Source organism: Eptatretus burgeri, chromosome 8, assembly GCF_056783735.1.
Source record: "Eptatretus burgeri isolate ZD-2024b chromosome 8, Ebu_testis_v1, whole genome shotgun sequence".
Lineage (NCBI taxonomy): Eukaryota > Metazoa > Chordata > Myxini > Myxiniformes > Myxinidae > Eptatretus > Eptatretus burgeri.
In genome coordinates this window covers 93,927,293-93,942,497 of record NC_140968.1, presented here as the reverse complement: position 1 = coordinate 93,942,497, position 15,205 = coordinate 93,927,293, and the positions used below count along the sequence as shown (strand labels likewise).

At 43.8% G+C, this 15,205-nt stretch overlaps 1 protein-coding gene across 1 annotated transcript in view; it reads left to right on the top strand.

The window, feature by feature from the left end:
* The window catches only part of LOC147022302 (uncharacterized), a 443,667-nt gene extending 435,856 nt beyond the window's left edge, over positions 1-7,811 (top strand). The window contains exons 3-4 of the mRNA XM_085893035.1: positions 1,916-2,031; positions 7,286-7,811. Coding sequence (XP_085749161.1) covers positions 1,916-2,031; positions 7,286-7,387 — 218 coding nt within the window. The 3' untranslated portion in view covers positions 7,388-7,811. The remainder of the gene's footprint in view (positions 1-1,915; positions 2,032-7,285) is intronic.
* Positions 7,812-15,205: the final 7,394 nt, after the last annotated feature.

The following is a 15,205-nucleotide window of genomic DNA, read 5'->3' as shown; positions in this document are numbered from 1 at the left end:
CAGTGTAAAAGCTGCTGCCAGGACAGCAACCACACCAACATAGCCAAAAATGTAACTTGGTGTCAAGAAACCGCCAAGAAGACCAGACTACTTGCTACCCACAGTCCAGGCAGGAATTTGTAATTTGGCCATAGTGATGGCGATAGCTCGCCTATTATTTGCAGACACCGTTGGATCTTAAATGTCCATTAACTAAAGGTGGCAGATGGGACGCCCAGTTTAACATTCCCCCATAGTGTACAGCACACACCCTGCTGCGAAACATCAGGGTGCCAGTATATAGCTGGGTAGAGATCGGAACCCAGGAGAGACAGCTTAGAGGTGAGTACAGATACCTCTCGGCTATCCCCCCAGCCTGCTTAAAATGGTACAGTGCACCTGACTAATTCTTCTGAAAGTATGATAATATAATTTTGACATTTTACTTATTTCACTTGTGATTTATCCTTTGGGTATACAAACTTGTTCCCATATTGATTTGGCAAAGCAGAAGACAAAACTTCACTTGTGTTTTTTATATATAGATAGCAAGGTCAGACATGTCTGAAGGCACTCAATTTTTCTTCACCCTCCGACAGGACTCGCCGATTACTGCTGATCCCATTCAAACCTTTGAAAATGCCAAAGCCCAGGGGGTGATATCCTCTGAACACATCTCGTTTCATTCTTCATACAAGCTACATTTGGGGATCCATTTTTGGGTTTTTTGGTCTTTGTCCCCATATCTATCCTTGTCTCTGTCCATGCCATTGTGGGACATTGGTGGATTAAATGTCATGTTCTCAGAACCGGACGAGCTTCTGATCTGTTCTGAGGGATGCAGCTCCTGTCAGATTGTCATTGGGAATCAGAAACTGTTGCACAAAGTGTAATCATTGAAAAAGTGATATAGCAAGTTTTCATGGCAACAGAGAAGTTGTTATAAAAACGATTGCATCCAAAACGCTGCCTTTGGGCATACACATCGATCTCAGCCTCACCAGTTTAAGCACAGTGGAAAATGGTGTCAAGAGTTACGCTTCGCTTGCACACATGTGGAGGAACTCAATGAGGGAGGCATGGAGGAAGGCCTCGAATGCCATAGGCAGAGAATTGAAGAAGTAACTTCTGAAAGTTTGCTCATTTTCTATTATTTAAGACCACGTCAACTGTTGTGTTGACAAGGTAAGATGGAGACCTTCAGAAAAGGGCTTCAGGCTTATACAGGTGTCAAAATGTGTTTGCAATGTCTCTAGGTGAACAATATTCTGGTTATGGGAGCAACAATGATGTAAAATTGTATTACGTTTGTGCTTCTTTACTTTTATCAAACTGTGTGATGAGTCAGAGTCGATCAGGAACCGACAAAGGTAAGATGTGGGTGCCTACATACAGATGGTGCAGCAATTCACTGGAGATTAATTTGCATTGTTTTCCAAAGAGAATGCAAAGTGAAATTTTAAAATAACAATCATATATACAGCAACTCTCAGTTTTTGAGATTTGGTGACTTGCATACTGTAAATGTAGTTTACCCTTTAAGCCCAAACTGATATGATATGCACTTAGGAATGCTATCTGAAGGTGAACAGTATTTTGGATGTGAAAATGCAACATACTATTTTAATAAAGTCATCAAGGTTCACACAAGTGCCAGACTAGTTGGAGTTGGGTTCTTGAAATTCCACCGATATAGCATTGCACATTGAATATGTTGCTGGATGTCTATAGTCATGGACATTTTTCTTGACTTTTATTTTTCTTGAAAGTATCCTTTCATTTGAAAGGTCAATGCAATGTGATGAAACTGATGATGCAATTGGTCACTTTATTTAATTATGCTGACCGATTTACTCTTTCTTGCCTGTGCTGTAATTTTTTTCTCTGTAATCTATCCTTCTCTCTCTTTTTAATATCTCTGTAATCCTCCAAGCAGATTTATACAAAATCGTGCAATCCATGATGCCTGTTGCTCATCCATCGGCACAAATACATATGCTTATGAAAGAGGACAGGAGAGGATTGAGAAGTATCACACTTTCAATGAGACAGGTAGGAACAAGCATTGGATGTATGAACGAGTAGGATCTGATAGAACAGTTTGCCATATGTATATGTCCATCATCTACTAATACCCGTGTGATTCAAGTACATTTGTCTGTCATGGGATTTACTGTGCCGACAGTGCCTTCAGAAAGTATTCACACCCCTCGACTTTTTTCACATTGCGTTGCGTTACAGCCTGTAATTTAAAATGGATTAAATTTAAAAAAATTGCCTCCGATCTACACAAAATACCCCATAATGACAAAGTGAAAACATGTTTCATGAAATTTTTACAAATTAGTTAAAAATGAAAAGCTGAAATGTTTTGAGTCAATAAGTATTCAACCCCGTTGCCATAAGCCCTGTCACACCTTGACGATTTAGCCAGCGTATGCCTGACGTATGCAAAATTTGTCTAAAACGCTGGCACACGTCGAATACGTTATGGGTAAGGGCCCTGTCACACCTTGACGTTTTAGCCAGCAATGGCAACGTATAAAAATGTATGTAAAACGTTGGCGTACGCTGAAATTTTGATGTTATTTTTAAAGTTTTGGACGTATTCATAACGAGTTGGACGTATGCATAACGTATTAGTAACGTACACAGAACGTTTTAATCACATATAGATAACTTAGACCAACGAATGATTAGCGTGTTGTCGGCGTTCACAACCTATGCTCAACGATAGTCTAACGTATGCACAGCGTGCTGCACGTATCGCCGACGATCACGTGGCGTAGCCTATTAAAAAGCTGCCGCACGCCGATTTAAATCATAACCGCCTGGGAATTGGAAGTGTCAACATCGCAGTCACACCTTGACGATTTAGCCAGCGTATGCCGACCTCTGAAAAATTTGTCTAAAACGCTGGCACACATCGAATACGTTATGGGTAACTTGTGTATACGTTAAGAGCACGCTGAAAAACACTGCCATACGTCGTAATACGCCTAGTACGAAGTGAAATTTCAAGCATGCTGAAAATTTTACGACGTACTTGCCGTATGGCTCACACGTTCCACAACGCTGGGAATAAGTTGTAGGCACGATATGCGATCGTTGACACACGTCGACACAAGTTCCTTGTAAGTTATTCACAAGTCGAAACACGTCGAGGTAATGTTTAGCATTCCCGGAACGTATTTTCTCCTTGGCTCCGTGAAGGCACGTGACGAAATAACTGAAGTTGTTGTTGTTTTTTTTTTTTTAGTCTATCACGAATTTTAAAACATATTCGGACATTTGCTTTTAAGTTTCGACGTCGACGTGACAATATCCTCAAACAGAAAATATTCACAGAGGAGGAACTAAGAATAAGACGAGCAAACTGAAGAGGCAATCAGACGTGACGTAACAGCACGTGACGAAATATCGGAAGTTGGTGTTGGTTTTTTTTAACGCTGCCAATATGCCATTATACGGTAGCTGTAAATTAGAAACACGTTCAGTAAGTTTTGTGGTCGTCCGGAAGATGTCAATCAAATAAGTCGACATACGTCAATATGCGTTGGAGGTACGTTACTCATAGATTCAAAGCACGTTACTCAGGTTAGAAATAAGTTTTGGGGACGCTAAGCATTACCTCGACGTGTTTCGACTTATGAGTAACTTACAAGTAACGTGTGTCAACGATCGCATAACGTGCCTACAATTTATACCCAGCATATGCGGAACATGTGAGCCATGCGCTGGCACAAGTCGTAAAATTTCAAGCATGCTAAAATTTGCAGACAACCGCAAAGTACGATTAAAGCCAGCGTACTATGACGTATGGCAGTGTTTTTCAGCGTGCTCTTAATGTATACACAACTTACCCATAATGTATTCGACGTGTGCCAGCGTTTTAGAAAAAAATTTTCAGAAATCGGCATACGCTGGCTCATTGTCAAGGTGTGACAGCCCCTTAAGTTTGTGTACGTTAAGAGCACGCTGGCATACGTCGTAGTACGCTGGCATACGTCTTTGTACGCTGGCATACGTCATACTACGCAGAGGTGTTAGACAAATCTTCCATGCTTGAAATTTTTCGACGTATGCCAGCATATGACTCACATGTTCTGCATAATGCTGGCCATAAGTTGTAGGCACGTTACGCGATCGTTGACACACGTTATTGTACGTTACTCATAAGTCGAAACACATCAAGGTAATAGGTTGCGTCAGTGCTCCAGACTACCTGTTTTTTTTTTGTTTTCTTTGGTATGATGGTGATGTTAACACTTCGATTTCTAGTGCGGTTATAATATAATATAATTAATAAGCTGCCGCTCAACGATTTAAATAATAACTGCACTAGAAATCGAAGTGTCAACATCACCGTCATACCGAAGAAAAAATAAACCAATGTCACCCGCATGATGACCCGAATCTTGCCAAAAGGTGACCACGTATGACTTCTTTAAGGTGACACTGAGGTGAACAGAGCTGCTATCCACCAGGAGCGACTCCTTGAGGAATATCTGCCTACGAGAGATTCCGATGAGAATCGTTCTAGAGAGTAACCATGAAAAATATGTGTTTGCCTCATAACGTCACCAAATGACGTCATAATGTCTCAAGCTTGACATATCTAGAAAGCACTCATCGAGGTGTTCAATTTGAGGTACTACACGCTATGGTTCCTAAAACTTGAAAATTTGACCTTGGGGTAAAATATGTTTGACCTCAGGCGCTAACCATGAAGGTCAAGGCCAATCGCCACCAAAAACTAATCAGCTGAGCGCCAGACCATATACTACATTCCCATAAAGTTTGGAGACGATTAGATTAAAATTACTCAAAAAATAACAGTTTCATCAACTCCCCTGATTTGCGACAAAGTGACCTTGACGTTTGACCTTGACCTTCAAATTTTTATGTGCTGAAAGGGACCTCTATAGGCTTCTGATATGCGAAGTTACAAAAATTTCCAATGATAACTGTGCTCTGCAGATTTTTTTATTAGGTGATTACAGACAAACAAAAAAACAAACAAACAAACAAAAAAAACCATACAAGCTGACTAACATATCTTGCAAAAATTTCGTTTTGGCAAGATAAAAACCCAAAAAAAAAAAAATGCAGGGAGTCTGGAACACTGATGCTAACCATTACCTCTACGTGTGTCTACAAATTATGGCCAGCATATGCATAACGTGTGAGTCATACGCTGAGTACGTCGATACATTTTCAACATGCTGAAAATTTCTCGACTTACTCGGCGTATGACGACGTATGCCAGCGTACTACGATGTATGTCAGCGTGCTCTTAACGTATACAAACTTACCCATAACGTATTCGACGTGTGCCAGCTTGGTTCGGCAAATTTTTCATACGTCGGCATATGCTGGCTAAAACGTCAAGGAGTGACAGCAGATTCACACTTCGATGCCTAGTGCGGTTATGATTTGAATCGTCGAGCCGCAGCCTATTAATAGCCTACACCACGTGATTGTCGGCGATACGCTGCCGCGCTATGCATAAGTTAGACTATCGTTGGGCATAGGTTGTGAACGCCGACAACACGCTCAGCATTGGTTGGTACAAGTTATCTATATGTGATTGAAACGTTCTGTGTACGTTACTAATATGTTATGCATACGTCCAACACGTTATTATACGCCCAAAACTTAAAAAAACATCAATAGTTCAGCGTACGCCAGATTTTACATACATTTTGAGACCTTGCCATACGCTGACTAAAACGTCCAGGTGTGACAGGGCCCTATGACACTCCAAATTGAGCTCAGGTGCATCCAATTTCCTTTGATCATCTTTGAGATGTCTTCAACTTGAAGTCCACCTGTGGCCAACTCGATTGATTTGACATGATTTCGAAAGGAACACACCTTTCTATATAAGGTCCCACAGTTGACAGTGCATGTCAGTGCAGAAACTCTGCCATGAAGTCCAAGGAACTGTCCGTGGAACTCAGAGATAGAATTGTGAGGAGGAATAGATCTCCTGAAGGGTAGAAAACAATTTATAGTGTTGAAAGTTCCCAGAGCACAGAGAGCTTCATTATTAGGAAATGGGAAGGACATGGGACTACAGACTCTTCCGAGAGCTGGCCGTCCGACCAAACTGAACAACTGGGCAAGAAGGACCTTGGTAAGGAAGGTGACCAAGAACCCAATGACCACTCTGAAAGAACTACAGAGTTCCTTGGCTGGGATGGGCGAACCTGCCGAAGGACAATAATCTCTGCAGTTCTTCACAAATCCAGGCTTTATTAGAAAATGGCCAGACAAAAGCCACTCCTGAGAAAAAGACAAATGACAGCATGCTTGGAGCTTGCAAAAATGCACGTGAAAGATTCTGAGAGCATGAGGAACAAGATCCTGTGGTCTAATGAGACGAAAATTGAACTCTTTGGCCTGAATGCAAAGCACTCCATCTGGCAGAAACTGATCACAGCTCATAATCCATCTAACACCATCCCTAGCGTGAAGCATGGTGGTGGCAGCATCATGCTATGGAGATGCTTTTCAGTGTCAAGGACTGGGAGATTTGTAAGGACAGAGGGAACAATTAATGGAGCCAAATACAGGCAAATTATTGAGGAGAACCTGCTTCAGAGTTCAAAATACCTTGAACTGCAGCAAAGAATTTCATTCTAACAGGACTGTGACCCCAAGCATACAGCCAAAGCAGCACTGGAATGGCTTCAGAACAAGAATGTGGAAGTCCTTGAGTGGTCCCAGCCAAATCACAGACTTGAATCCCATTGAGAATCTGTGGAAAGACTTGAAGATTGCTGTTCACCGACACTCCCCATCCAACTTGACAGAGCTTGAGAAAATCTACAAGGAAAAATGGGAGAAAAATCCCCAAATCCAGATGTTCAAAGCTGATCCAGACGTGCCCAAGAAGACTCAAAGCTGTAACACTGCGAAATGTGCTTCCACAAATTACTGACTCAGGGTGTTGAATACTTTATGATACAAGACATTTCAGCCTTTCTTTTTATATTGATTTGTAAAAATTTCTAAAAACATGTTTTCACTTTGTCATTATGGGGTAGTGTATGTGTATGTGTATGTGTATGTGTATGTGTATGTGTATGTGTATGTGTATGTGTATGTGTATGTGTATGTGTATGTGTATGTGTATGTGTATGTGTGTGTGTGTGTGTGTGTGTGTGTGTGTGTGTGTGTGTGTGTGTGTGTGTGTGTGTGTGTGTGTGTGTGTGTGTGTGTGTGTTTCAGTTGCCCTTCATATTCGAAGAAAGCCATTCACATGAAACATGTGAACCATATGGTCACTTTTTTTGTGCAGAAGCTGCTTCCCAGACAGCAACCATGCCCCAAGATAACAAGTACAGTGGAACCTAGTGTCAAGGAACCTCGAAGAGGACCAGACTACTTGCTTCCTTCCTAATTTGGTTTTCATCTCGGGTGCTGGTGATACTCACATACTCTTTGCGAAGGACACCATGTAACCTATACACTCTAGTCAGGCAGGTCATCCACAGTTATTAAAGGCCTTTGGATCAATACCACGATCAATACATCAATAAAAAGGCCTTTGGATCAATGCCACTTGCATCATCTTAAAAAGGCCTACCATGATGTTGCCTACCCTATAGATTGCTGATCAGGTGGGGAGATTGTAAAATGCACAGAGTTTTGTGTTGTGATCTGAATGACAGTGTTCAACCTGGAGGTGTGTGACTTTCCCTTTGCGATACACTCAAAAATCCTCGAGTCTGAGTTCAGTGAATGAACTGTCAGCAATTATTCATGTCACGTAGAAACTGGAAAACTAGAGAAAATGGTAGCTCAAATAGTGCAGGTGCACAGCACGCTTGTTATGCTATCTTACCGCATGTACGTGGCATGGAACGAAGCACGCACAGGACATTGAAAGCATAGATCGTTTTGTCCATGTCACAACTGAAGTGCATGTGCATGTGCATTGTGCATGCATCACATAAACAGCACCACAGGATTTAAAAAACAAAAACGAAGGAGTAAAGCTACATTCACACATACACACATACGGATTAGGAATACGGATATGACATTCGGATGCGGCAAAAACATGTTGAAAAAAATCAGACTGCGTTCATGTATACAGTGCCTTCAGAAAGTATTCACACCCATCGACATTTGTCACATTTTCTTGCGTTACAGCCTGAATTAAAAGTGGATTAAACTTCATTTTCAACACTCCAGAAATTGTTTGATATCCTTCCCAGATCCTCCTCACAATTCTATCTCAGAGTTCTTTGGACAGTTCCTTGGAATTCATGGTGGAGTTTCTGTTCTGACATGCAATGTCAACTGTGGAGCCTAATATAGAATGGTGTGTTTATTTCTAATACATGTCCAATCAATTGAATTGGCCACAGGTGGATTCCCATTGAGTTTTAGAGACATCACAAGGATGATCAAAGGGATTTGGATGCAAGTGAGCTCAATTTGAAGTGTCGTAGTAAAGGGGTTGAATACTTATTGACGCAAAACATTCCACCTTTTCATTTTTAATTGATTTGTGAAAATTTCTAAAAACATGTTTTTACTTTGTCATTATGGGGTATTTTGTGTAGATCGGTGACAATTTCTTTTTTTTTAATCCATTTTAAATTCAGGCTGTAACAACAAAATGTGACAAAAGTGGAGGGGTGTGAATACTTTGTGAAGGCACTGTACACGGATATATTGACATGTTCATGGATACAGATACATTCACATCTACATATGCATGGATATGGATACGTTCACATCAACATATGGATATGGATACAAATTTAAAGCGAGTCACAAGCACAGAAATAGGTTTTTCCTGCACAAACGAGCAAAATGCCACCAGCTATGTCAAGGATGCAACGTTCTCCACTGGAAGATGAGTTTCTGATGATAATATTGTGGTATTGTTGTGGGGCCGGGTGTCGGTGGCGAGCAAGACCGCTAGAGGGAGCAGTAGAGTCGGCTCCACCGAACACCCGGAATTTAGGTCGTACCTTTCAGATAAATCTGAAAGGTCACGGGTCCCTTATATCGGACCGAAGATCGCCAATAGGTCGACCACATTGGATAGGGTCAATTGCCAATTTCAATATACCTAAATACCCACGTCGTCCAAACTACCGGGGAAATTCACCCTCGGCAGAATCTGCGCGATCTGGGCCGTTACCGAGTCAGATCCGAGTCGTACCCCGAGCGGAGAGTACCAGAATCCTGCCGGGCCGATTGCACGATTACAGCAACAATGAGGTCTCCTAATTCCCGTTCGCAGCGCGGCAAACCAATGGTAGAAAGGACAAGGACGAGCTGGGACATTCAACAAAAGGGGCATTTATTAACAACTAGTGCATGCCCATAGGTGCGTGCCCGTAGGTGCAAACAAAACAAAACAAAAAACTTTCAAACCGCATGCCAGAACCGTCTTCTGTACAGGGGATAGGAGTCATCAAAGAAGCTTGTCGTTTCTCGTAGGGCTTTGGGATAGTCCTTTGTGCACTTCCGGTCTGCCATGCAAGGGCTCGAGATGTTCCATTCCCCACATGGGCCGGGAATCATGTGTGATGTCACGATACGGTATAGTTCCGGATTTGTGCGTTTGTCAGGAATCTCAGCAGAGACCACGCGATCGACATCTGCTGGTGTTCTGGGCTTGTCACGAGGTACCACAGTCAGGAGCATGTGTATATGGGGAAGGTGACGCTTTTGCGTTTCCTTCACCATCACATAAGCGTCCACATGCCCCAAGATATCATTCTTGAGGAGGTCTGCTTTGAGTGCTTCCACCTTCATATGAAACACCCGGGCGATGATATCAGGTCTTTCATTGGCCAACTGACCCTCAAAAAGTGATTGTTTAATTTCTGGCTACTTTGGGTTGCAGGTGAATGTTAGGAAAAAGTCAGGTTTTCCCTTGACTCGGACCAACGCCATTGCATCTTGAAACTCTTTGGCATACCAACGTGGTGACCCATAAATTGACGGCGGCAGAATGGTGAGGCGTCCAGGTAGCACCTCAGCGTCACTGTTCAACGCATCAACGATGATCTTATACTTTTCTGCCTTAATTGACTTCTGGTTGCAGCGAATCCAATTGAGACGGTGCGACTCAATTTTTGCCATCATGTCGCATACGTACTGCTGTGTCAACTTTCCACCACAAAGTAGTAGATTGAAGTGATGAGTAGGATCACGTACTTGGAGATGGTAGCGGTAGAAAGATGTTGGCGTTATCCCTGCTCTCAGTGTGGTAACCCTGGGAGCCGCAGGGTAGCAAAAGTATGTATGATCGAGAGTCATACGCTGGATGCATGGCATCTATTGTCTGTAAACCTCCTCCTCTGAGGTGAACACCGACTGCCAGCCTTCCAAACTGCTCTGTTGTCATTGCCCCTGGAGCAATGACAGCCACATCGCTGTCTGGTGAGGGAAGGTTGACGTTACCATGATGAAGATCTCGTCGCTGCGTGCGACCTGTTAACACAATTTTCAGTTCATTTGCGCTATCATTATGAACCACAAACTCAATGGCTGATTTGAATTGCTGGACGTATGGGTTGCACTCATGAATGGCCTGTTGTACTCTTAGCAAAAAATGCTCATTCAGGCTACTGTTCGAGGTGTGGGCACGATGAAAATCCAGCTCATGGGCTGGATCGTGAAAGTAGATCTGAGCAAAGCGTGGGGTACAACCCAGATCGGCAAGAGGAGCACCAATGTAATGGTAAACCTTACCTTGTATGCGCACTCCAGGATTGAAGCCAGGCATACCTATCTCTCGGACACCGATACTTGCCATTGCCAGCGCGTTGTTGTACTGTTTCGCACGCTTCACAAAGTCCTGGTTAAGGAAAAGGTTTTTAATAGCATCTGGAGGTTGTGATGGAATTGAACCGGGTTTTGGATTCGTAGGATCATGCTTAAGGTCGACCTTGCCGTGGTTGCAGCAAAATCCTCTTCTCTCCTCGGTCCACACAAAAGCATCACAATGTGAGCATTTCGTGCATTGAAATAATGAGGTCCTGCTTAACGCGTGCCTGTACTCAACATGAAGTTGCTCTCGGAAGAAATCTGTATCATTGTATCGAGCAAGGTTGCGATTCTCACGGTGAGCCTGCTCGAGTCTCGCACGGTGTACGTCCTGATGGCGTAGGGCATCCCTTACTTGCCGGTCTTCTCGCTGGTGAGGGATTTCTTCTGCACGACGCCTTGCCTCGCGTCCAGTGTTGTCTGCCAAGCGAGCAGTTCGTTCTTCATCCGTTTCAGCTGCACGACACCTTGTCACGCGCGTAGCGTCGCGTGTCAAGGGAGCAGCTCGTTCTTCATCCGTTTCCTCTGCACGGCATCTTGCCTCGCATTCAATGTTGTCTGCCAAGCGAGAAGCTCGTTCTTCATCCGTTTCCTCTGCACGGCGCCTTGCCTCTCGTTCAGTGTTGTCTGCCAAGCGAGCAGTTCATTCTTCATCTGTTTCTTCTGCACGACACCTTGCCTCGCGTTCAGTGTTGTCTGCCAAGCGAGCAGCTCATTCTTCATCCGTTTCCTCTGCACGGCGCCTTGCCTCGCATTCAGTGTTGTCTGCCAAGCGAGCAGTTCGTTCTTCATTCGTTTGAGCTGCACGACGCCTTGTCATGCGCGTTGCGTTGCGTGTCAAGCAAGCAGCTCGTGCTTCGTCAGATTCCATTGCGCGTGCACGACGCACAGCTTCCTTCCTTCGCTGTCGTAAATGATGATTGGATTGGGGCATTGTGTTTAATAAAATCGAGAAAGTACAGAAATCGAGAAAGAAAGAATACAGTAAGTCGATAAATCAAGAAAAAAAATCGAGAAAGAATACAGTAATAGTCATTGACTGGATTGGGGTATTGGGTTTAAGAAAATCGAGAAAGAAATCGAGAAAGTACCGAAATCGAGAAAGAAGGAATACAGTAAGTCGATAAATCAAGAAAAAAAAAATCGAGAAAGAATACAGTAATCGTCACTGACTGGATTGGGGTGTTGGGTTTAAGAAAATCGAGAAAGAAATCGAGAAAGTACCGAAATCGAGAAAGAAAGAATCGAGAAAGAATACAGTAATCGTCACTCTCCGGAAGTGAAGTCCTCACTGTCCGGAAGTTCGCATATGGCAGTTACGATTATTCACAATTTATTCTTAATGGCCAATTATTCAATTAGCGCCAACGTATTTTGCCTTTTCCCAATGTCATCGCAAGGAAAAACACAAAGAGAAGAGGAAAGAGGAGAAAAAAAACGTGCAAAAAATAATTTACTTCCTGCTTCGGAGCATACCAGCTAACTCTGATGTTCCCCAAATTTATGCACCGTCCAATATGAAAACGATCATAACTTGGGGCATTGTGTTCATCTATAAATGCGCATAAGAAATCGAGAAATTATTGGAATACAGGAAGTCATCACTCTCCAGAAGCCCGAACGTTGTAACCCGTAATGGGGAATGTGGCTGAGCTTCCCTTCCCCATCGGCCACGCCCACGCAGCAACGTGTCTTGTCATTGGTTTGGTAAATAAATGGCCATAACTTGGGAAGCACTTGTCCGATTAATATCAAACCTTGAAAAGGCACATCCTCAGGTCCCCAGCAATATACCTGGCAAGTTTCAATTAGATCGGACCAGCGGTTGTCGAGAAACAGCGGTCTCACACACACACACACACACACACACACACACACACACACACACACACACACACACACACACACACGGACCCCGTCGGGTCTTTATTGAAGGCTTCCAGCTCGAGGAAAGGTGAGCTGGAAACCAGAGCTAGCTTGGACCTGTCCGCCTCATGCGGTCTTCGACGTTCTGGCTCGACGGGACTCGAACCCACAACGATGCCACTCCAAGCACCAGGGACGGAGGATGAAGGACGGATGCCAACCAGCACAAGGGCGGACAAGGCAGCGAGCGCCAGCAGGCAAGGCCAGGCGATCCGAGACGATCCGGCCGGCAAACCCCAACTGCCCCCAGTCGGATTGCGCCGATCAACTATTCACTCCCCGTCCAGGGGGGAGGGGACTCCCTCTCGTAACCCGCCCCCCCCCCCTGGACGGTTTTGGCACGCGATCCGCTCGTTTCCCCTGTGATTGGCCAAAAGGGGCACCAAGTCCGCTGATTGGACCGGGGGGGGGTGGGGGGGCGTGGCGGGTGTCACGGTGGATCGCCCCTCAAACAGGAAGATGAGTAATATTATCCTGCGTTGGCTCCCATTGGCCGAACGACGGCAAACTCGCGGGCATCTCTCTGATTGGTCGAGAGAGATGCCAAGTCCTTCATTGAACTCCGCCCACCGCGAGCGTTTTATGGCGTCAGGATGGAGCGAGGCGAAGGTGTTGTTGTTGTTGTTGTTGTTGTTGTGTTGTTGTGTTGTTGTGTTGTTGTGTTGTTGTTGTTGTTGTGTTGTTGTGTTGTTGTGTTGTTGTGTTGTTGTTGTTGTTGTAGTAATAGTAGTAGTAGTAGTAGTAGTAGTAGTAGTAAATGATAAAAGAAAACCCTGACTATCAAAATAACTCCGCAGCGCACGAACATTTAATCACCCATGAAACAAAGGGACGGGACCCTGACTACACATACATACTTACCGATATAACTGATCTTTGGGACCTGGCTGTTGTGTGCAGTAAGCTTCCAAATTCGTAACAGTATACGGGTGTTCCAAAAAGACCTGGACGACTTTGGTTGTTAATATATTTGGAACCACAAATGATACAATGATACCCTTTGGTTTATATGATACATAAACTCACAACGTTTTGTCCACACTGCCAATACACTTCAATGTGAGGTCCGTTTATCATGCAAAGGACATCAAGGTGGTACACGAGTTCTTGCCATGGTCGTTTTTCTTTGTGGAGGATATAGTGACCTCAACAATTTAAATGAACATATTGGACAGACTCGCCTTCCCACAGTTTGAAGACCTGCAACTCAATATGATGTTTTAACAGGACGGCACCCCCCCTCATTGGGCCTTCGCCATTTGAACCATCACAAATGAAAATTTTTCCAGGTCGCTGGATTGGTCGAGACGGCCAAAAGCACCTGGCCCCATCATCACCAGACATAACTCCCCTTGATATTTTTTCTCTGGGGGTTTCTCAAAGATGTCTTCAATACCAAGGTGGCAAGCCTGCATGATCTTCGTTCTGAGATCACAGCTGCATGCACAATGGTGGACACAGACATGCTGAGCCGAACATGGCAAGAACTCCTGTATTGCCTCAATGTCCTGCGCATGACAAACGAAGCTCACTTAGAAGTGTATTGATGGTATGCACAAAACTTTGAGTTTCTGTATCATAGAAAACAAAGGGTATCGTTGTATTAGTTGTGGTTCTAAATATATTTACAACCAAATTTGTCCAGGTCTTTATAAAAACATACTGAAAAACAAGAACTGAATGGCACTCGGTAGAGCGCATACCTCCGCCGCATAATGCCTGATCCCCGAGAACATATCGGGCCCAATCAATACATTTTTGAAATTTCAGGCTAAGTACAGTTTTTGCCCCAATCTCTCAATGGTGAAGAATCACTTTAAAATTGAATGATTCTCACATCCAGATCCGGATTCGGATCTTCACCAAAATTGAATCAATTCATCCATGCTGCACACCCAACCTGTCGACCAAGTTTCGTCCGAATCCGTCCACAACTTTTTGAGACATCCTGCACATAAACGGACAAACAAATGGACAAACAGCCAGAAAGGGGTGAAAACATAACCTCCTTCACCTTCGGTGGTGGAGGTAACAAGAAATCGAAAGGGAGGCACATATGGTGTACGAGCAATGCTGACCCAGACAATGTGTATTTTTTTTTAGTATCTTTGTACTCAGCGAGTCTTTGGTCGTGGAGGCAAGGGTTTCCCCTCATCAGTTCCATCAACTTCTCAACTCCTTCAGCACTGATCAGAAAAGAATGGTCAGCATTGTTCTCCATACTCCATTTGTTGAAGATTATGACCTCACTGGTGGTAATTCGCTGTCCGGTGGCATTGCAGGTTATCATTTCAATCGCAACATGTGCAATGGGAATAATCGTATCCGTATACACATGCCTTATCCTTACCCGGTCCAGAATACTATGATATGAATACAGACATTGAAAACCATTGATCACGAGTACATCGGTATATATCTGTATCCGTGCACATATGAGCACAGCATAATATAAGGCGATGAACTGAAACACACAGCACAGAACCGATGTGGATGC